The following is a 24,065-nucleotide window of genomic DNA, read 5'->3' as shown; positions in this document are numbered from 1 at the left end:
GTACATATGTATAGCATAGTAGTATAGATGTATAGCTTATATGTATAGTTTTATTATAGATATTCCACTGTTACTTTCTTAGCTTACGCATGTTTCATGATAAATGTTTTTATGTGATGTATTCCCATGCTTTTTTGTTCTTTCTTAATGTAAGTCGCTCTGGATTAAGAGCGTCTGCTAAATGCCTAAATTGTAAATTGTAAATGGCTGCCCTAATGCAGGATGGTTGACGATTGTGTAAGTTCTCAGAGGTGCCACTAGAGGGCATTGTTGGACTAGAAATTAAACCCACATCTTAATAGGAACACATTCAGGACAGAGTGAAAAACAAACTTGCAGTGGTGGAAAAAGTACTCACATTTGTTACTAAAGTAAAAGTATCAATACTGCAATGTAGAACTACAGCAGTTAAATGTATATAATAAAAAAAAAAAGAATATAGCTGATCTACAAATGACGTCATGCAACACATTGTGAGCTTGTAAAGTACAAATAACTCAATTGTACAGTACTTAAGTTACTTTCCAGCACTGCAAACTTGTATATATCAAATTTATATATATATATATGGACATTTGGATACAGTGAACGGTAACGCAACATAAGTAGAAAGGGCTATAGTCAAAAACAGGCCTAATTGATACCCAGGTAAGAGGTAATGGCCCATGAGTGACAGTCATGGGCCGTAGGGGAGCCTCCCAGCCTCATCACTTTACACCCTCAGGCCTCAGTGCTCAAGAAATGGAACAAGACTGTGTGTACTATTTAACCATGGATTCACCAGACACTTCACCTGACAGTTAGCTACATTCGTAGAGAGTAAAAGTCACACCCATGTGAAGTGAGGGGTGCTCTTATCATACATCATCTCGTTCCGGCCAATCACAATTTGCGTCCTCACTTTTGTCTTCAATGTTTGTGTGTGTTTACACAAACACTAAACAGACTAGGCATCTCTCACCAATTGAAGAAAGCCAAGTACCAGGATTTGATTGATGAGGCTCTTATCAAAGGATGGCACGCATCCCTATTCCCCATCGAAGTTGGCTGCCGTGGTTTCCCAGCAACATCAGTGCGCTACTTCCTGCAGAAGATCGGGTTGGATCCCAAGCAACTGAAGAAAGCCACTGGGGAGATAGCAACTGTAGCCGAGACCACATCAAGATGGATATGGCTGAAGAGAGCCCACAGTTGGAACCCTGCAGGATCCTAGCCCCACTGACAACCAGTCAAGAAGCAGAAGGTATGCGGCCAGGTTCAGACCTGGCTCAGGGAGTAGGACGCCCCTGCCATGCATAGTCCCGAGTCCAGCGGCAGGGAGACGTCCCTGACCGCGGGCCCCACCATCCGGAGATGTTCTGGGATGAAAGGGGCGAAACATCAAGGAAGGATGGCTCCCAGCTGATGACCCTGACAGCTGGTACTCGCAATGCTCAGATCATCCATCCACCGAGGATTACCAACACTTGTAACCTGCAACACCTGTAAGTAGCTCTAGCAGATTCTGCTTGTAGCAAAGCATCTTCAATGTTTACTTCACCTAAATGCCATTCAACGTTTGTGTTAGGACAATTTTTGTGTTACACGCATAAAGCTGGACATAGGAGGGAATAGCTCCCCTCAACAACTTGGTCACTTGTCTGATTCCCCACCCACTACAATTGAACCTGGGTGGTGGGCGGCCACCACCACAGACACCATGCTAAACCACATTTGGCTTTTCTTCCTATACAGACAATTGCTCATATCTAGATTGTCCAACATTTTATTTCTTATATAATCTAATTTATCATAGCCTATATGTCTAAGAACAATAGAACATTATTGTTGTATTATGCCTGCCCCCAGCTCTGGTAGGCCTATCACTGGATCCTACAGGCTGGCATGCTAAAGATGACTTCATGCTCTCTGCAACCCTAGTATATATACTGTACTTCAGGGGGTTTCAACTGGTTGTGAACCAGGGACCACCACCCTGACTTAGAATCAACCTGGGGACCACTGTTGTGTTGGGTGGGTGGGGATATATGGGCTAAGATTAGTGCTTTTGTAATGCATCCCGTCATTCCAATGTGTATACCTTCACTGTTTCTCAACCAATGGTCCACTGACTACTATTAATTTCCTAATAATTATTCAACTCAACCAGATAATCTGGTGCACTTCCCCCTCTTGAGATTCTAACTCCCTTTTTCTGTTGAATTTCTTGGTCTCCAACTTGTCAGTAAATGACTACATGGACGATCATCATAGGTCACCACAGGTCGGTCATTCAATTCACTGTTAAAAAATGATATAAACAAATTATACACTACTAAATGCATGGCCGCAGGGACCACATGCAATACCTTCACGGACCACCAGTGGTCACTGACCACCTGTTGAAAACCTCTGGAATCCCACAGGGTCTATATTAGGACCCCTCCCTTTCCCCATCTACACCAAATATCTTTGCCTAAAATAGCCAATATGGAAGCCATTAAGCTGCTATGTGAAGAAGTTGGGGTCCAGGCAGTCACACACTACCATGTTTCATTAGGTATTGTTATTGGTGGGTAATTAAGTTTGTAAGATCTGAGTGAGAAGTTGAACCACAAGAGGTCAGTGTATGAAAACTGTTTGTTGCTCCATAATTAAAGGGACTATAAAGTAGTCTACATTGGCATTTCATTGTAACTGACTGAGTCAGAGTGACCGACCATACACCCAGTTATATAATGGCAGGATGTATGGTCACTTTACTTTGGTCAGTCGATGCTATTTTATTGATATTTGAAAGTGTGTTGTATGATTTATATACAACTTAAATATATGTATCACATTTCAGCTGCTGTTTGAGTTGTCAGATTTCCGAAGCTTTAGTTAACATAGCCTTACAAAGCCCTACATACAATAGCTTGACTAATTACATCATCGGTTCATTTAATTGCGCCATTTAACGTCACGAAAATAGATCTGTTCTGTCCGTTTTTGTTCTTGGGTGATTATATCTAGCTACTTTCTCCATCTGTTTTCTCTATCCATATAGGATTGTCTTGGTTCCCTTTTTAGCTGTTGAGGGGGAACTATAGCTAGGCTACATCTTTATCAACATTATAAAGAGGTATATGCTTGTCTATCTTCTGTCTCATATAGTCCTCTCTGCAGTCACCTAATAATATTTCAACTGTACTTCACTGCCATGCTGTGTCAGTCGGACTCCGATTAACTGCAGACTCTCGACGCCCCGCCCCTCCGTGCTATCTATTTATACAGTGCTGCAACACGAGCGCCTTGACAGCTATAGCAAAGCAGCGGACCATAAGTTAACGTGTCTGAATGGATGCAACTTTAACACTGCATTTAGCTCTTAGATGACATCACAGGCGTGCGTTTCCGATACATAACGGGGTCGTTTATTTGAACATTGCCACTGCCCGCCCCCCCATCCCCTCCTCCAGTGAGAAGGCTTCTCAAGACAGACAGCAGACAGGACAGGCAAACTGGAAGAGAAGGGTTTAAAAACAAAAGGGGAAAAAAGCCAAAATGACAGAAGGCAACGGCATGATGGAGAACGATTCTGCCGCGACAGAAGAGACGGTTGCTACCGTTCCTGAGGAGGAGAAGAAGAGGCTGCAGGAGGAGGAAGAGGAGGAGAAGAAGGAGAAGAACGGGGAGAGCACAGGAGCCCTGATGGAGATGGTGGTCCCGGGACTCGGGGGGGCAGCGGCGGATGAGGAGGTGGAATTCGTGCACCCAGAAGGTGGATGGGGATGGATAGTTATGCTGGCTGCCATGTGGTGCAACGGCTCCGTGTTTGGGATCCAGAACGCCTTCGGCATCCTCTTCGTATCTCTGCTCAAAGAGTTCGGCTCCGAGGAGGATGAAGACCTCAGGTTCAAGACAGGTGAGTTAGGCTCGCTTCACTCAAACACACACACACACACACACACACACACACACACACACACACACACACACACACACACACACACGACACACACACACACACACACACACACGCGCGCGCGCACGCACACAAAGTGTGAATGGATGAAAGACCGTGACTCAGTTTACATAGCCTCGGAAACCCAGACGTTTACAGTTTACATGATGCAGGTCATAACTCAAAGAGTGAGTCACTCACTCATGCTGCATGCACATGGAGCTAACGTTAGCAAACATGTAATATGATCTGCCTTTCCTGGTATGGAATTATTTGCCTCAGCTGCACTAGCTAAAACTCCTGTCCTGACTTTATAAATTGTTGGTTCCAATGTCCATTTATTAAATTAACATACATAAGGTCTACATTTTTTTAATGGAATGTCACTCAAGGAAACAATTAAAGATGGCTTATTAGGGATTTTTCAAAGTCTTTGACATTACAAAGTGGAGTTGACTCAGTTGAGTCTTTGCACACTGATACCCACCTGGAGAGACATGAATGAATGAAATTAATTTGAACAAGAACTTATTTTCATGTCATTTGATCATTTCAAATAACCTATTCAGAATGCTTAAAGCCTCAATGTATCCCTAAACCCATAATTTAATTTCCTCAGTCATAGGCCTACTGATCAAACTGCTTACTTAGCAGGGACCCCCGCCCCTCCACCCCATGCAATTTGACCATGACCCCAGTCACCCCACCCACCACCATACCAAATTTCTTTCCAGTTTCCACATTCCATTGGACGGGCACTGGAATCTCTTTTTTTCCCAAATCAACTTTTACTGTGATTTTATAATGATGATACATTTCTCAAAACATTGCGTAATTTCCATTATTCAGTGCAACTCCTGCCATGCTTGTGTAAATGAATTTGACCTTCATAAATACATGTTAACTGTTTTGATCTGAATTTACTTTGGGGGGGGGGGTACCAGAAGAACGTACCCCTATTCGTACAAAATACACAATCTGCTATGTCATGTATTTACACTGTAATACTTTTACCTGGATTTATGCAGGCAATGGAAATTAATGATAAAGGGTTAGGGTTAGACATCTGTCACCTTTCATTTACATTAATTCAGTGAAAAAACATGACAGAAACTGGTGTTAAAATGTGGGCGAATATAATGTTAATTGTGTGTGTGTGTGTGTGTGTGTGTGTGTGTGTGTGTGTGTGTGTGTGTGCACATCATGCCAGTGTGTGTTTATCGTTTGTGTCTGTGCACATTGTGTGAATATGTGTGCACTAGTATGTGTATTATGTGTGCTTTGTTTTTCTCCTGAGACCTTAGCATATGAATTATGACCACGTTCTGTTCCACTGTGAACCTAACCACCTGTTGCTAGTGATTCTACTGGGATTTGGCAAAATACTGCAGCATCTGGTTGCAACGTCTGCTTTCTCTTGTTATCTAGCTGCCCCACCAGTTCAAGGATAGATTATAGACATGATGTTTCCCTTACATGGCAAGAGTATTGGCAGCATTGCGGTGGTGAATACAAGTAGCCCAGATCAGAGCTCTCCACCCTTTCTTTTGGCCCAAGGACCACTTCCAATATTTAATTAATAGTTTTTGGGTATCTTGAATATCTTGAATTTCTCAATATCTTATTGAGGGAGGTCGAATTTTACTGCGATGCCAGTGCTGGTTTGAGAGAATTCCATCTCCAACCTGAATTTAGCACCATTAACATTTCGCACTGACGCATACAAATGTTTTTCTAAAGGCGGTTATTCTACAGATTAACAATGGTCGTGAATATAATAAAATAAATTGTGAAGCATGGCAGGGGACCCAACGACCCCTGGCTTAGATAGACCTTTATTTAGCCTAACTATCGGATGCCAATGTTGGATAGAACTGGCAGTGGCTGTTAATTAAATTACAATTTTCTCTATAAGCATAAAACATTTTCGCCTACAATGACATGCCCCAAAAATAGGGACACCAGGGTTAATGTGGTTAAGTGGATCACAGAGGGTTTCTTTGTAATTGTGATGAGACTTTTCATCAGCATGCCTTAAGACAAAGTCCAGCTGTCTCCTGCCATCCCTCACCCACTTGTAGTCTAGAGTGAGAATCACATTATCCAAGTTCAAGGAACCGGTCCATTTGGAGGTAGATTATATTCAAGACAATATTACTTAACCCCATGAACCCTAGCACTCCTTGTCTGGGCATGTCATAATTGGTAAACATTTGGCGAGAATAAGCTTGTACTGTTTGTGTTTTTTTTTTGCGACCAAAGGTCCCAGTTAACTATGGAATCTTGCGTTTTTCATCACTCAAATTCCCCATACATGGGGCGTTTTTCGTCACTCAAAATCCCCATACATGGGGAAAGCCTCCATATATAGTGCCCAGGTCTCGTGACATCACTATGACATCATCAGGGATGATAGTAAATCAGTGATCCTATCATAGTAAATGCGACCTTGCTGTCGCAATTAAGACCATATATGGAGATCCCTGATGTCATCAATATTAGTATATGCATATATGTCAGAACCTGTTCTGACATTCCATATGTTGATTCTTCCCTGTCCATCCTTCCTCTTCGATGTCTCCCTTTTGACTGATACCTGTCCATTTAAACTGGACGGGCCTGCCCCAAAGTTATTAGTGCGAAACTACAGTTCTCAACAGACCCGAAAATTAAGGCCCGGCCCTACCTGTGCCCTCATCAAACCCTGTACACTCAAGACACTGCCACCCTTAGATCTCCATATATGGAGCTGACCTGTTCTGACATTCCATATGTTGATCTGACCTCATCAAACCCTGTACACTCAAGACACGCTCCATATATGGCCAGTGCACACAACCTCTCACCCTCAGGCACCTTACTGGTATCGTGTGTGTGTGTGTGTGTGTGTGTGTGTGTGTGTGTGTGGAGATTAAAACTCTCCATGAATTATGCCTCAGTGCATGTTTTTACATGGCCCGTACAATGATTTGAAAACCAGTGATCCTGCCGGTTTTGCCTTGTGAAATAACAGTACCCAGATACAGATCATAAGTAAATGTACTAAAACGTGGGTGAATACTTATTCATAATATTAATAATAATATTTGGAGTCTGGATATGGTAGCATGGATGTATGGACCATTAACATGCCAGTACATTTCCTGTTGAACCTTGTTTATCGTCCACATGCATGAGTGTTCATGTAATGTGCTTTTCTAAGTGGCTGCTATTCGCAGAGAGAGGGACAGAGAGGCAAATTGTCCTTTCCGTCTCCCAATGTGACCGCTCTTCACTCAAGTATTTTGCTTTTTCCTTAGCACTGATACGCCAACTCTGGTCTTCCTGTTATGAGACACTGGGTACATGTGTGGCCACTGTGATGTGGGGGCAACAAGAACGAACAGAGACTACAGTAGCTTAACCTCTTGAACCCTCTAGATTTATTAATCTGGACCTGAGTTGGCTCTGTACTACTTGGACCGCTTTTTTCCATTGACACCAAATCTCTTCGCCAAACATAGCCAATCTACAAGCTCACAATGGGTCGCAAAACACCATTGTGAGCTTGCAGATCTGCTAATGTTCTTCCCAGGCTATAGATGCTGGGGTTCAAGTGGTTAACGGTTTGACTCCTGGTAACGGCAGTGTACAGAAGGGCCCATATAGACCCGGCAGGCTGGATGAGAAGATCTTTGGCCAGAAATACTCGACAGATCTCACAAAATCTTCTAAATGGAACCCTTAATGTTCCACCAATGTACTATCTTTGTCTCTTTGTGATTAGGACATAAATATATATTTTTTTAGCCCTGGAGCGATGAGGTCGAATGAGATTATAATGGGATTGCATTGGTTATTAGTGTCCAATAACATGCTCCATAAACACTGTTTGTCGATACTTATGTAGGCTTAGATTGATGTTGATGATTGATTGATTAGACTCACTTGTCATTGTCAATACTATAATACTATATAATGTATATTGCCATCACGTGCCATAAGGGCTTATTTGAGTGACAAAACTCCCCACTATGTGCTGATTTAGCAGGACATGATGATGACCCTGTCTATCTATAATTTATCTTTAAGTTAAGTTAAATTTATCTTAACCATGTTGTTTCTATTCCCCTTTGATTGGCCTGACATTGGCTGGTATCCATTGTTTGCACCTAAAGGCCTATATGAGTAACATGCGCGCACTGGTATGACTGCAGATCAGTATACAGTGTGTGTGCGTGACGTGTGTGTGTGTGTGTGTGTGTAATGTGTATGTTGGGGATTTCTGGAGTCATCTCAGGATAACTAAGTTACAAGAGTTTTGTAGCACGTTTGTCATTCAAAGGGGGCCCTGGTAAGATGTGGCGGCCTTAGTAGGAGATTGTGTGGTGGGGTAATGAGTAAAACTTTATCTTAAACCTTACAGTGTACTAAAGCGGGAGGCACTGGCACGTCTGTGCATTAGATATGGCAGTGGTTAGACTTCAGTTGAACTTTGTAAAACTCTAGTGGTAATATAGCCTGATGTGAGTACAATTGAGCATTTGAGACAATTAACCATATAAGTTTATACTAATTATAATGTATAAATCATTGGATAAAGGTTCCGGGCAGATAGGCCTTTTCCAGAATAAATTGCTCAATTACATTAGTAAGAGTTTGTTCTGGGGCCGGCGGCTTCTTTTCAAGCTGCTCAATAATTTGATTATAATCATATTATATATTATTTTACTTGCCCAACTCCCTTGGGATACTTTGCGATAGTTGTTGAAAGGTGGGTTACCATTAACAACCTATATTATGCAGGAAAAATGTACAACGTTTCATTCTGCTTTAATTAGCATGTGATGGGTCAAACTAGGGGTTTTCATGATTCTGAATCCATTTATTTTGCACGAAAAAACACTCCTTTGTGCTATTGCTAAACATTTATTTTCCAGATTGGTCCAGAAATCGTCTAACTTTCCCTAACTTAATTGGAATTTGCTCCCCAGGACCTTTCTTGGAAAGAATTCATCCTTTCTTGGAAAGAATTCCTATACCTTGGTTCACCAGTGTGTGCTTTATGACCTATGATAAGTACTGATACCTACAGTGGAAATCTGTACAATATGTTCTTTTGAGAATTCCCTAGGCCTGGCCAGAGTTACGTTTTAGGAATTCATGTGTGTCTGCAAAGTTCGGAAGCATAGAATGTGTGTACACATTGAAATCCCATCTTTGTTCCCTGTGCAATGAGAGCCCCTGTGCAAGGCGTGCCAGAGCACATGTTACAACATGTATTATTTGTCTAGAATCATTCTCAATGGCTAAGGCATAGAAGAAGGAATATAATTAATAATAATAATAATAATAATAATAATAATAATGATACATTAAACACTTTAATGGTTAAATGTACAAAGAACACTCTTCCCTGTCTCAGGTTAAATTGGTGCTCTTTGGCTATCAGACTTATAACAGAATTTCAAAAGATGAATACCTTTGTACTTTGACTTGTAGATAAAACCAATAGTAACTGAGTGAGGCAAGCAACACAACCACCTACACTTTGCGGCCAATGCAGGTCTTCATCCAAGACGTATAATAACTAGGTTTATATATACATACCGTAGTACAGTAAAGCAGAATTACAAAGTGCTTTACACACAATAAAGCTATTATAAATAAAACCCAATAAGATGAACAATGATGATATCAGACACATGGTTTGAGAGTAAGCTCCTTGTGACTACTGCATGATATCTCATCCGTATGATGGATTCAGACATCAGCATAGTTAGAAAAGCCAAACCTGAATTGCATATTGATAATATAATGACGATGATAACCGTGATATAAAAGCAGTAATACACATGAGGCTATGATACACTGTATAAGTATAGTATTATGTTTAGAAATACAATCACATATACTACAACCCAACACCTGTCGCAATGATATAATTATTATATACTACAGCTACACTTTATTTCTATTCAGTGCGCCTGCTTAGTATGGTAAAGGAATATAGATACTAGAAGGGCTCCACAAGTAAACAGTGGTGTTGGGGTGCCTGGTGGCCTAGTGGTCCAGGCGCATGCCAGATATAGGCTCTGGACTGACAGCGCATTGTGTGTTCAAGTCCCGTACACATAGGCGGATCTAGAGATAAAGGGCCCCTGGGCCACCAACATGTACAGCCCCCCCCCTCTTGTTTTTGGAGACCTCCCTCTGGAAGCCTTATGGATAAACTGAGGGTTTAAACACTTGCAGTACCATGTATCATATGATGGTTTAGGACAGGGGTTTTCAACAGGTCGTCCGTGGAGGTCCCTGAACATGCATTTAGTAATGTAGGATTTGTAGATTATTTTTTACATTTTCTTTCTAATAGTTGAGAAACAGTGAACTGAATGACCTGGTGACATTGATGACCGTCCATGCAGTCATTTACTGAAAAGAAATTCAACAGAGGGAGTTAAAATCTCAAGAGGCGGAAGTCATTATTATTAGGAAATTATTAGTCAATTGACCATTGGTTGAGAGTTGAGTGCACAGTAGGATGTTGTATACACATGGGATGCATAGCAAGTGATACAAAAGCACTAATCTTAGCCCATATCTAACACAACAGTGGTCCCCAGGTTGATTCTAAGTCAGAGTGGCGGTCCCTCATTGACAATCAGTTGAAAACCACTGGTTTAGGACATTTGAGCTCATTTTATTGCCATGATAAGCCCATTACTGGCAAAAAGTTCAAAGTTAATAACTGTTATTAACTTTGCACTTTTTGGGGGCCCCTAAGCCTCCGTGTTCACTTCAACAACTGGTTATTTACGTAGCAAAAAAGTTGGACAAAGTTAGGCCCACCACCACATTCATAAACTCTCCGCCAGGTTCCCAGGGCTGTAATTGGAATGTATTTAATGTCATCCATGTCCATGTTTCCAGCGCCAGAGATGTAGTAAATTATAAATCAACACAGACCTGGGCGGGTTCTGGAATCCTGGCGAGCCAATCACTGTGCTTCATATTGGGGTGGGGACAGTCCAACCCCCATCGTCTGGTTCTCCTCTCTCCGGCCAGGTCAGTGGCCTTTGCATCTGTGTGTAATGGCCACCGCTTCCCTTCTCTCCGGCCAGGTCAGTGGCCTTTGCATCTGTCTGTAATGGCCACCGGTTCCCTTCCGGCATGGAATGACGGGGTTATTCGTAGGCCTCTGACCATGTAAAGCCTTTTGCACGTGGAGACCTTTGGACCTTCCAGGCAGATTGCCCAGTGTCTGTTATGATGGAGCTGGAGTAACCTGAACTATCTGTTGACGTCTCGCATTACCCTATTATAGCCCTTTTCTTTTAAATACGCTTTATATACCCCTATATTATGATGAGAAAATCAAATATTATGATCGTGAGGAACATTGCGTTTAGGGGTGTGAAATTGACACTGACAAATGACTCAGCGAAGTTGTAGGGTGTAAATATTTCTTTAGTATCTACCTATGATGGCCGGCAGCAGCTCTCGGCTCTAACGGGGACAGCGGCGAGCCAAGCACAACGTGCTGCATCCACTATGTTTGCCAAAGAGATTAATGCAGAATGAACAAAGGAGGTTGCCTCGTATAGACCCCTGAGGGTCTCCGCTCAACAAGGAATATATAGGGTTTTAAGGCGTTAACATTTAGTAAGCAATTTCAGTGCTCAACAAGAGTTGCTGGTCCTGGGCAAGTCAGAACAGAGTATCTAACAATCCTTATGGCAATCTAATCCATCTAATATGTCATCATCTTCACTAGTAATAGCCATGCCTTAGGTTCATCTTACGAACAATACAAATAATTTGAGTTGCTTATTTATTGAAGTATGAAAAGTTGATGTGGAGATGCTCTGAATAGAGTGAAATTGAAAGACGGGTGAAGAGGACGAGGGGATCAAATCAAATCAAACTTTATTTGTATAGCACCTTTACAACAGCCAAAGCTCAAAGCTAAAACAATGAAAAGAGACAATAAAATACAAGACAGAGCATACAATAGCACAGAACAGAAAATAATGTACAGGTAAATCAGGTGCAGTTAAAGGCGAGGGAGAACAGATGAGTTTTGAGGAGGGATTTAAAAGCCCCAATTGACTCGGCAGATCTAATATGGAGGGGCAGCATGTTCCAGAGTTTGGGGCCCGCAGCCGCAAAAGCATGATCACCCCTGCTCCTCTTACTAGTCGTGAGCTCGACCAGCAGCAGCTTGTCCGCAGACCTTAATGCTCTAGATGGGGCGTAGGGTACAATTCGGTCAGAGAGGTAGGAGGGAGAGAGACCGTGAAGTGATTTAAAAACAAATAAAAGCACCTTAAAATCTATTCTGAACTTAACAGGGAGCCAATGGAGAGGCCAAAACTGGGGTGATGTGGTCTCGTTTTTTGGTTCCAGTGAGAAGACGGGCAGCTGCATTCTGCACTAAGTGCAAGCGCCTAAGTGACGCCTGGTCGATACCAGTGTACAGAGAATTGCAGTAGTCAATTAGTGTGGAAATGAAGGCGTGGATGACCATGTAAGGCGTGGATGATATGCGGTAAAAGGGTGAGAACGGTGTGAGGGATAAATGGATAAGGGCGGTGACTGGATAAAGGGATGAGTGGATGAAGGCGTAAGGGATATGTGGCGATGAACGGACATGATGACGAAAGGATAGCGCAGAGGGGACAATTACACATAAGGACGGAAGATGAGGGTGTTCGAGGATGAGGGCATGAGAGAGAATAAAGGGGATGAGGGAGGAGGATGGACGGAGGATAGGAGCCAGTGATGCCAGTTGAAGGAAGGCCCCGGGGGTGGTCGAGCTTGGGCATCCATCAAGCATGGGTTTCTGTCTGGTGGAAGACACTGAAGACCCCCACCAGGAAAAAGGGCAAAAAAGCCCTGTGTGAGATCCAAGTAGATGTTGCAAGGTATAAATACTGGCATGCCCTGATTGGTGTGACCGTGTGAGGGGAGGAGATAAGCCTTGTTTAGACCAAAGATTTGTGACGAGACAAAAACTTTTAATAACCCGTGTATTAACCAGTGTAGAAAAAAGAGCGGAGCAAGTACACAGTTAACACAGGCCAAATTGACTTAAGTATAGAGGGTTAAGTGGTTAAGCAAGCATTAGAACATTGTGCAGACAAATTCAGAGCCGTCTAAATTACTCCACTGGGGAGTTGTTACCAGACATGATTAATATCGGGTGACAAACATGCTTACATACAATAACTATATTGTTGTAAAAGATAATAAAGATGTGTGTGGCATAACAACTGATAGAAATGCATGTGGAGCAGGAGTAAAATGTTACAGGTTCATACAGAAATGCTTGTGTAATAATTGTATATAATATATAATAATTGCCGGTCATGTGAAACAGTTTTGGTTTGTTTTTTGAATGTGAGAGAAGTTTGTCCACCAAAAGGATGAAAACAACATTCAAAGAATAGAAATATAACTATTTGTTCATCCTACCAGGTTTCATCAAGGCAAAGCTATTTCTGTCCATATCCTACCTGGACTGTCATTTACAAAATAAATAATATACTTTACTAATTATTTAAAAAATAATTTGCTGGGCCAGATATTATTGCTGTAGTTTTGGCATCTTGCATACCACTGTCATTACAAAGCCTATTACCAAAGACATAACACCGACAAACAATGAGCAACTTAGTCATTTTAGAAAATGACAAAAATGTCTGTTATCACCAAAAAATAACCATGATTAATAATTGTGATGATCTCTTTAGCTATAATTATGCAGCCCTACTACGGGGGACAGTCCTACCAAGACATCTCTTCCTGGAAGTCTTAAGGGACCCCTCTAAGCTATATAGTTATATCACTTTCTTTATATGGTCTAGCCTTGATCCTGGGCTTAACCCCACACAGACAAATATTTCAACCTAGTTTTCAAACCAGACGTTACAACTTATGGCCCATATGAAAACGTAGCTATGGACCTTTGGTCAATGGTCTCAGTGTTTTACGTTATAGTTTTTATTACGTTTTATACTTAACAACATAAACGATACAGTCGGGCAGTTGGTGTGGGTAGGCAAACGAAAAGCAACCTCACGTAGACCAAATCACTCCCACAACGCTGATGTGACGAGTTTCAGGTGCGTACATACACAAGTTAATATTTGACAGGGCGTTTGATCTCTGAGTTTGGGTGAAGGTTGTTTGGAGATTAAATGGTACAGCAGGTAAACATCCGTGCCACCTCAGTGGTACCAGGGTCCGACCAGGACAACCAATTGTTTGGCTTCCCGTTCTGAAGTGTCATCATCAGCCCATAGCCAGAGGGGCTGGGAGACAGGCCAGCAAATGGCAGCGGGATACCAAGATGCTTTAATCTCCTTCTGTAAACAGGCTGAAGTGAAGTGATATTAAAAGCTGAAGCCATGTTAGGTTAAAGTAGATAAAATACCTGGCAGTATACAATTAAAAAAAAACTATGTACCTAGTGTCTGTCTGTCTGTCTGTCTACATTTACATTGGTTACTCAATGTGGCCTGTGTAGTTAAGACCAGTGGTTCTCAAACATTTTCATGTCGAGAACCTCTACATTTATATGCATTTGACTACAGACACCCAATTGAAAAGATTTGTGCCAGGGACCCCCATAAGACATTTATCAAACATTTTCAAATACCGGTAGTTAAAAAAAATGTCATTAACTGTCAGGTGAAACAAGCACTGCCTGTCTCCGTTCTGTCTGTCTTTTTTCCCCCTAGTATTTCTTATTAATTATTTTTTTCCTCTGTGACAACCTCGCGGGCGTTGTTTGCGTCTGTTTCCGAAGTGCTTTGGTTGGTTCAATCACTGTGTTTTGTTGTGTAGCTCCAGTATTAGCTCATTAGCCGCTACTCTAAGGTTGTAAGGTCGGTGCTTTGGGTTAACACTTCCGTGTTGCAGCCTTTCATGGCTTAGGAGGCACTCCCATTGGCTAGGCGGAGTATGGGTTCAGACTCGGGGGAGTCGGGGCAGCCAATCACTACTAGGTTGTCAAAGCCAAACCGATCGAATGTAGGTCAGGTTTCACCTGACAAAAAACACTGGCTAACTGTTCCTCATTTTGATGGGGAGCATTGGGGACTCCCTGGAACCCCCCCAAGGAACCCTGGGGGTCACCTGACCCAACTTTGGGAACCAGTGCTTTGGACTGTAGGTCTGTCTAATTGGTTAATTCTTTCTGGCTTTAGCAACTAATCTCGAAAGAATGGGAGTGAATTCCAAAATTTCCAAATTCTGCTGACAGAAATGGCTGTGAAATGTCTCTCATTTCACTACATTGTTTAGACTTGTAACTAGCCTGCAGAAATGATTCGAATTTCAGTTTTGTTCTGTGAGAATCTAAATAGGAACCGTACCTTAACTGTGGTCGGGCCCCATTTGAACAGAATGCATTGAAAAGGGGGTGGATAGAGAACTTCCCCAATCACCAACAGCCCTGTGCACACCACCCCTTTCCCCACACAACCGCCTGTTTAACGTCTTACATATGGTCCTCAAGAATACATTACAGTCAGAAGTCTTTCCAAGAACGCTGTCACGTGTTTCCCCACATTTCATGCTCAAACATAAATTATTCTGCACCACGTTCACATTTTTCTTGCCGTGTCACGATTTGCTGAGTTTCACTTCCTGTCATGTGTGGACAAAACAACACGAGCCAGGATTTGGGGATGAAAGGTTGATGAGGGAGACACACACCACACACACAGATGATCTGATCCATAACCTTCTGACGTATGCTTGGCCCTTATAATATGATCAAGTGTATATTAAAGCACTTTAAAAGAGATTTACCAACAAATTAAAATGAAAAGAATTACACTGTTAAATGTGTACAGTATAAAACCAAAGTGGAGTCAGGCACAACAAACCCCTGCCACACAAATACGCATTATTTGGGCATTGATCCAATGCCAGTGACATTGAGTTTGTCTTTTCAAGCTTCATCGAGGTCAAAGGCCATAAAAAAACCCATATGGGACTCGTTATCTGTCAGTAGTAGTATACAGTACGTGTTAACTGTTTTGGGGGTTTTGTATCTTCAATGCGTAGATCACACTCAAAATGGGGATTTTTAGTTCGTAGTTTTAATGGAAAACATTTTGACTATGTTAATGTAAAAGTAGAAAAAAATTATCCTGCACACTGTCTTCACTTACAGCATTAAACGTTTCAGTCTGTAAGTGAAGACAGTGTGCAGGATTCTGTTTTTCTACTTCTCCAGTTCCAGTTTTCCAACGCACCTGTCCGCTGTAGGTGTGCATAAGGACTTTTTTCTTCTGACTATGTTAGTGTCAAAACAAAGATTTTGACCATTTTCACTATACCTTTGCCCTTGCAACTCGAAGCGGGTGGTCCTTGACCCAATCGGACCATTGATTACCTTTCCTGAAAGTTGTCATTCTGTGCAGGCTTGCAGCTGTTGGTAAAGAACAGACAAGCATGTCCCCTACCTTGGGGGTGGGGGGTCCACAAGATAAAAGGATGGAGCTGTAAAACATAATAGTAAACATAAAAGAGGAACTAGAACTGCACTCTGTCGAGTGCAGTTCTAGTAGGCCATAAATAGCCTACTAGTGCGCAAGCAGAGCATGCAAGTACTGTAGACTGCTACAAACTTTCAAATCTCAGCCTCTCTGTGAAAGAACGTTTGCAATATTTAATTATTAGGTTTAGCTATTTGCTACGTACCTTGCTTTTGGAGGAGAAAAAGTAGTATTTTGAAGTATGGTAATGATTACTTATGCCTGTTATGGCAGTGGTGTCAGATTACATACATGTATACATAGTGGCATTACCTTTAGTCCACCCGACACTAAAACATGTCATCCTTACCATCGATAACCAATTATACCCTGGCATTGGTACATATATTCATCACGTCATATGCTCAAATGTGTATATGTCTATATATATACGTAATTTCTGAGTTGATTAGTGGTATAATGTGGTTACTCGGGTGGTTTGATGCGTATGTCCCTTTTTTAAATCCACCTAACACTGAAACATATCATTACGTCACCATCGTAAACCAATTATATATTGGTACATATCTTCATCACGTCATGGGACATACGCGCAAAACATACCTGCACGGTATGTTTTGCCAGCAAATGACGTCATATCTTTTGCTGCTAAGGAACATTGGTACATATCTTCATCACGTCATGGGACATTACGCTCCGTAGCATAACGGAAAACATACCTGGACGGTCTGCTTCGTGCTAGCATATGACGTAATATCATTATGCTGCTAAGGGACTACGCATCGTAGCACCTGACTGATAACATTACTTGCACGCTCCGCTTGTGCAAGTAACTATGAAATATGTGACGTAAAATATGGTACAGCTTGAACTATGGGTAGGTTTATACAAAAGCTATAGGGGCCCCTAACTGTCTTCTAGCAGTGCCCAGTGGAAATGCTTTCCAGCTGGGAGACAGAGTCACAGTCATGACGCTGAACGTATGGACCTCTTAAGCCCTGATTTATACTTGGTGGCACACCAGTGTCGTGCGCCATTAATAGCCAATCTACAAGCGCACAACTCGCCGTGGTGCGATGCATTGTGAGCTTATAGATCTGCTATTTTGGGCGCGTGACACCGGCACGCCACTGAGTGTAAATCAGGCATTAGGCCCAGATGTGTGAGCAGAGTTGTAGCATGGCTGAGGCCCTGCTTGGGGCCCCTGAGGAAGGATTAAACAGCAACTGTTCTAATTATGAATATAATTGCTGGTCAGTATCCACAGTAATGGCATATCCAGGGTTTTTTCTCTTTAATGCTTGACATCACAGAAGACGGGGGGTTGACCGGTGGAGGTTCCTGAGTGGCCAGTGAAAGGAATTAGAGCAAGCGATGGGTCAGGTAGTGCCATAACTGGTTCAGTGTAACACTAAGGAGCTCAGGCTGGATATGCACGTTGCGCATGCATAAAGTGAGTGGCAAATTGAGTGGCAAAGGGAGTGGCAACGTGAGTTTAACCTCGTTTAACATCGTTTCATGCAATCAGATAGGACTTTTCTGTTTGTATGTATGGGCTGCCAGAAAGTATTTTTTTTGCCACTCAGTAGGTGTTACCGCATAACGTCCGGATTATGATGAGGATGATGTCACGTGCATTCCCTCTATACGTGTCTCCCTTTCTAGTCTTGCGTAGCCAGACAACTATTCCACAATCTCCAAATGCTATATAGAGTCTGGAACCACACCTCCCGAAATCCGGTCAAGGAAGCTGGCATTTCCTTTCACGAAAATCTATTTTAAAATATCTTTACATTTAATAATTTTATTTCCATTTCTGCTAAGCAGCAAGCTATGCTTGGATTTTGATTTGGAACATTTGCGCGACTGTAAAGACAAAACGGAAGTGGGTATGTCATCACTTCTGCTTTCTCATGATCAGAGCTACCGTTCTGCAGACATGACGGAAGCATTTGAAAATTGCGAGAGGCAACACTACCCACTTTCTAACAGACACTTCTTGTGAGCTAAAAAACACATTAGTTGCTGGGATGTCTCTTTGCTCTCTCTCTGTCATAACACCCCCTTTCTTTGTTTACTTAAATTAAGTTGCCCCCTGGCAACACTTTCATTGACTTGACGTTTGTAACTGGCGGTATGAAAGTGTCATGCAAACTTTCATTGTGATGTGAAGTCTCATTGTGTACGTATGTCTGTAATCCACGTAACTCGAGAACCGTTCGCCCCAAATTTGACACACACGTTCCACACCACCACAAGGAGTGCAGTGCATAGTGTTGAGTCCGTCGGATACATCGTTGTCCAGAACCAGCACAAAAGGCCTCTGCCCGGGCTCTGGACAGGGCCCCATCACACTGATGTTCTGACATCTGCATAGACTCCATATGTGGGCATGGAGGCCTGACGAAGAACTCCATATATGGGCATAAAAGGGACACAAACATAATAACTGGGTGGGGCATGCATTTCCAACTTGCATCGTTCCCAATGGGCACCACTCTACTAGATTCTAAATTAGAAGCCTGACAATTAGAAGCAAAGTGATTGGTCTTTTGTGGAGGCTGAACAAGTGTTGTTGGTACTTGCAGTGTTATACTGCAGTAAGTAATGAGTCTCGGCAATGTGCCAAACGTGTTTAGCTTAACATAGACCACAGCTTATAAACTCATTAACCTTGCTGACTGGGGACATGGTTCAATCCAGTCCACCACATTCTGCTGTTTCTCAGGGTTTTCTGTCTCTTTGTATTTCTCCATCTCTTCCTCTCCTCTTCTTGTAAGTCTCTCTTTCTCTCTCCCCTAACCATCTCTCTCTGTCTTTCTCTCCACTCCATTTTAGTCTCTTTCTCTTTCCCTCTCTTCATCTTTTTCTGTCTCTCCTTCCCAGTGCATTGTTTCTCTTTCTCCCTCCCTCTTGCCAGTTCTTCCTATCTCCGGTCTCCACTGGTCTCTGGACGCTGCAGGGTCTCCACTGGTGCAAGACTAGGCCCCAACTCCCCTGCCCATACAAATGGAGGAGGTGGAGGTTGTGGACACCTACTGCACAAGGTCCTGGGAGGACACATTAGCAATATACTGGACTGGACTGGACTGGACTGGACTGAACAGAACAGAACACTAATAGGAAGGGACAGAGCTAGGCTGCTCAGGCTTCCATGTATGCAACAGGCATGCAGTCTGTCAACACACACAACACAACATCAACATCAACAGTTCAACACAAGGGACAATAACAAACTGAACAAGCTGGCGAGGAAGGCTAGCTCCGTAGTTGGAGTTCTACTGGACAAACTGGAGGAGGTTATGGATGATGAGGAGGAAGGTGGACTGTATCCTGCAGACCCCCTCCCGAGTCCCATCCCCCCACTTTCTGGTGCATTTGCACTACGAGGATCATATACTGTGTGTTTAGAACTTTGACAGACGTTGACAGATGTTATGGATAACTGTTGAAAGATGAACTCATAGGCTGTTGGTAGATCACACATATTCATCCTGATACTGTTGACAGTCTGTTGACAGACATTCTCAGTTACTCCTGATATACTGTACACATACATCCTTACATTCTTATATTTGATAGATTGCACACATATAGTCATTCATACTCAGTGTTGATACACTTTTGATATACCATGCATATAACCCACCCGTATACTCATTGTTGAAAAACTGCACATTCACTAGCTATAGCAATGATTGTACAGTATATTTATAATACATTATTTACTGTAGGTTTATATATTTATTTTGATATCCTCTCCTCTGTTTTAGTCTCTCTTTTTCCCCTCTCTCTGTCTTTTCCCTATTTCTCTCTTTTTACTCTCGTGCTCTCTTTGGCACAGGAATTCAGACTTTGCTTGGTGGGAGTTCAGGCTCAGCCGTGGGCGTAGTGGTTGGTTGTACAGTACGGCACAGTTGCTGGGCTCAGGTCAGTGGGTCTAAAATTAGTGCTGTCTGATCATAATGAGAAATGGCTTGCAGGTCTGGGTGGAGGGTCGCTACAGTGCACTGATCCATCATTTGTCTTGTAAAGGCATTTACTGTAAATTTGTAATACACAAGAAAGACAGTGAAGTAGGATTACATGCAACGTGTATCGTGAGTGGAGTCCAGTCACCTCTTCAGGGCTCTAACTATGGATCATTTTCTTAGCGATTATTTTATCAATGACCTTTTCAAGTAATCGAGTAATCTTGAAGCACATCCTTTTTCATATTAAAAATAAGTTGCATTTAATTATGAATCAACGTGGAATTTATAATTAGTCTAATTAACCACTTAAGCCCTATACTTAAGCCCTAAAATTATCTACAAGTGTGCAACATGATTGCGATTCACGTTCTGTGCCTACGTGGTACGCACATATTTCACCATTTACCTCTGGTTTTGTGGCGCTTCAATGGGGTCTCTGGCATTCCTGTCCTGAGATGACTGTCTGTGTTTCTGGCCTGGCACAGGATGGGCCAGGGGTTCACACTGCTCTGCGGGGGACTGTGGACCTGTGCCAATTTGTCAATAGGAAGCAGCTTAGCTTCCCCAGATCAAACCCAATGGCTTTGACAGAAGCGAGAGGTACCGTGCGTGCACGCTCCAATTGGATGCTGCGCTAGCTGGTAGCTGCAAGCAGCTGTCCTCCAAATGTGTCTCTGTGACTGTATGTTCATTGACACCTGTAAAATCTGAAATTCTGCCTTGGTTTATATGTCATGCAGTACAGGCAAGCTCTATGAGGCTTATTAGACAACAAAGAACAAAATGAAACATGAAAAGAAACATTAGGTATATGGCAGGTGAACTTATAAGTGACTTTGAGTTTAAATTTTTAGTTTTACCCTAATTCTTAGTACTACATAGTACATGCAATTTCCTACTGCCAGTAACACTTTGAACGCCCTATATCGCCAATATCCATTTAGTTTTTACTTGTTTGACCTACTGTTTTAGTTTATTTAACAGGACACAGTCTAGGGACAATGCCCTCAAATACACCAGTCTTTGCATCAGGCTGTCTGACTAGACTTGAGGTAAGTGGGGAAAGATTAGAGGTTGTCTGTATTTGACACTTTGTGCAGTGGGTTTGTTGTACAGTTTCTGGTCATTGCTTTTGTTTTCCCATTTAAATCGTCCAACAACTGTGTTTTTAGTACCGTACCTACAATAGAGAAATGGTCACATACTGTATACAGGAGTAGATAGCTAGCCTAGCAGTGTGCATGGCTAGTCTACCATCAGCAACACTTAAATCATGATATGCTAATATTGTGTCTAATATGATTTCACGTTACCTCATCTGTTCGATTGATACGGTTCTGCCATCTTTGTTGTAGTGTGAACATTGAATTAATTTGATTCATTAATATTGTCACAGTAATTTTTGGTTGGTACCCAAACCTAATTATGAACCAGGCTTTACAGTGCACAATTAATTGACTGATAGATCTTGACATGTCGACCTGCAGGTTCGGGATTTGTTGTCATATGCTATGCCAAAGTTAAGTGATGAGTTCAGCTCGTGATTATTATGAAAACAATCATATCTGGAAGGTTCGCTGTTTTTTCCAGGTTAATAATGATCGAAGAGCACAACGTTAAATGTAGGTTAAATGAAGCATGTCGGCTTCCATTCTTAGATGACAAGGTGTGATCCTCCTTCCATGTCAGAACCTGGTAGCCTAAGCAATTTGCAGGCCTCTTGCTTACAAATTCCTAGAATGTGTTGTGAGAGGACAAGTTGTTTATTTGACCAACTCAAAGAAATGGCCTGTGGAATGACCCAAGAGTAGCAATATGAGTCAAGTCTGCCCAGCCATTAGTGGTTTCCATTGACTTGTGGTTAATAAATAACTCACCAACTAGTGTTCTAATGTGAGCTTTGTAAATTTATATACTGAAATCTGGGCAAACTCACCTGATCCATTAGGGCACAGGCCAACAGGCCATTCTCGCCTTATACATTTGTAAGACAAATATCTGGTATTTTATGAGAAGAATTAGACATTGGACATTCTGTCTTTCTTGATGTTTTCTGGGTTCTCTGCATCAAGCACGGAAACACACTGCTGCGTCCAGCATTGATTACTGCGGACAGGGTTTGTGCAACCAGACAGACGCAGACCAGCAAACATGTTTATTGGAAAAGAAAACATTTCAAGTTCAAGGAACACAGTTGAAAAACAAAACAATAAAGGTGTCACTGTCAGCCTCCCCCCCCCCCCCCCCTTTTCTTTCTTTCTGGTTTGTGAGAGAGGTAGAGTTTTTCTGTGTGAGTGAGTGAGTGTGCACAGGCTGGTTCCTTTACTGCGGTAGGTGTGGGGTGACCAGGTTCAAGCTTGGTGAACGGAGGGGTTCCTTCCTAGCAAGTAGGCTAAGCGGAGCAGACAGACGACTTAGAGCGAGCTCTGCAGGCTCTGCTCTGTCTGTCAGTGACCAAGCAAGCTGTGGCCTGCAGGCTACCACTTGGATGTCACTGGGAAAGAGACCGTCCTAATATTACATTTTGTGCACCCCCCCCCCCCAATCCTTTGTCTGAAGCGTAAATGCTTCTAAATCAAGAGAGCCAAGCAGATGAAAATGGGACAGCAATTTCCTGTTGTCTTTTTGAAGATTCCTTGGTCCTTCTCTTTTTCTGCACTTGACATTTATTACAGTATGTAAGTTCCTCTCTTTTACTTCGGTTGACATTTATTACATTATGTAGGTTAAAGCGGGCGGAGGGCTGATGCCTCAGCAAAACGGTCGACTCAGCAAATACTGTACTGCCATTAAAGTCTTTCAATGGTTTGTAGAATTGGTTCTGAGAGACTGTGTTGTTTGGCTCGAATGTGTTTCCTCACACAGTGAATGTAAAAAACAAAACAAAAAAACAGGAAAGCTAAGCTGAAGCATTATGCAAGAGGAATGCAGCTAAATATAGGTTGAAAGAAGTTCTTTGCTATTCTTGAGAGGACTAATTATTATAAGACGCATGTTTTTGGGCGAGGGATTCCTTCCTTGTGCTCCATTCAGTAAATAAGCACCGCTTGAGCAACCTCGTTGACATCTCAGGTTACTGCTCTATGCTCGTTTGGTCATAACTCACCTCGGGTCAGTTTAGGCTAACAGGGAAAATAATGAACCTTTCTGCTGAGAGGAACAGTCCATTCCAGGGTTTGATTTGTAAACTACTGTTTGTTTTGTGTATACCCCATACACAAAACAAAAATAGCTGATCTACAAGGCAAGCTCACAGCGCGTCGCATGAGCTGGCAGATCTGCTATTTCTTAACTTAGAAACTGTGTAATTTAGACTTAGACTAATTTTGATTTGGAATTAGAACACATTTGGAACACCAGGGCTATAATGTGGTTGACATACATTTTAATGTAATTATTAACTTGATAAGTTATGTTGATATTATCCAACATAATCAGATTTCTCAAAAGGAAATGCATGTATTTAATTAAGTCTGACTAGAAGCAGGGATTAAACATATCCCCCTGGCAATACAAATTAACGAGGGGGGGGGGGGGGCATATCAAAAGCAGAGGCAGGCATCATACACTATTATTCTCCTTTTTTGGGACTATGCTCTTATAAGTTATTGTACTTTGCATATCAAAAGCAGAGGCATGGCTCCCCCTCCCATATATACCGGTAACCAACAAAAC

General features: G+C 42.2%; 1 protein-coding gene across 1 annotated transcript in view; it reads left to right on the top strand.

Moving 5' to 3' along the window:
- The first annotated feature begins 3,173 nt into the window (after positions 1-3,173).
- slc16a10 (solute carrier family 16 member 10) overlaps positions 3,174-24,065 on the top strand; it is a 46,763-nt gene continuing 25,871 nt past the window's right edge. The window contains exon 1 of the mRNA XM_080791222.1: positions 3,174-3,886. Within this exon, the coding sequence (XP_080647348.1) occupies positions 3,526-3,886 (361 nt within the window). The 5' untranslated portion in view covers positions 3,174-3,525. The remainder of the gene's footprint in view (positions 3,887-24,065) is intronic.

This window comes from Protomyctophum bolini (genome assembly GCF_963924005.1).
Source record: "Protomyctophum bolini genome assembly, chromosome: 19".
In the NCBI taxonomy this organism is placed as follows: Eukaryota; Metazoa; Chordata; class Actinopteri; order Myctophiformes; family Myctophidae; genus Protomyctophum; species Protomyctophum bolini.
Note: the sequence above shows the minus strand (reverse complement) of the source record. Positions and strands in the feature narration are given on the sequence as shown.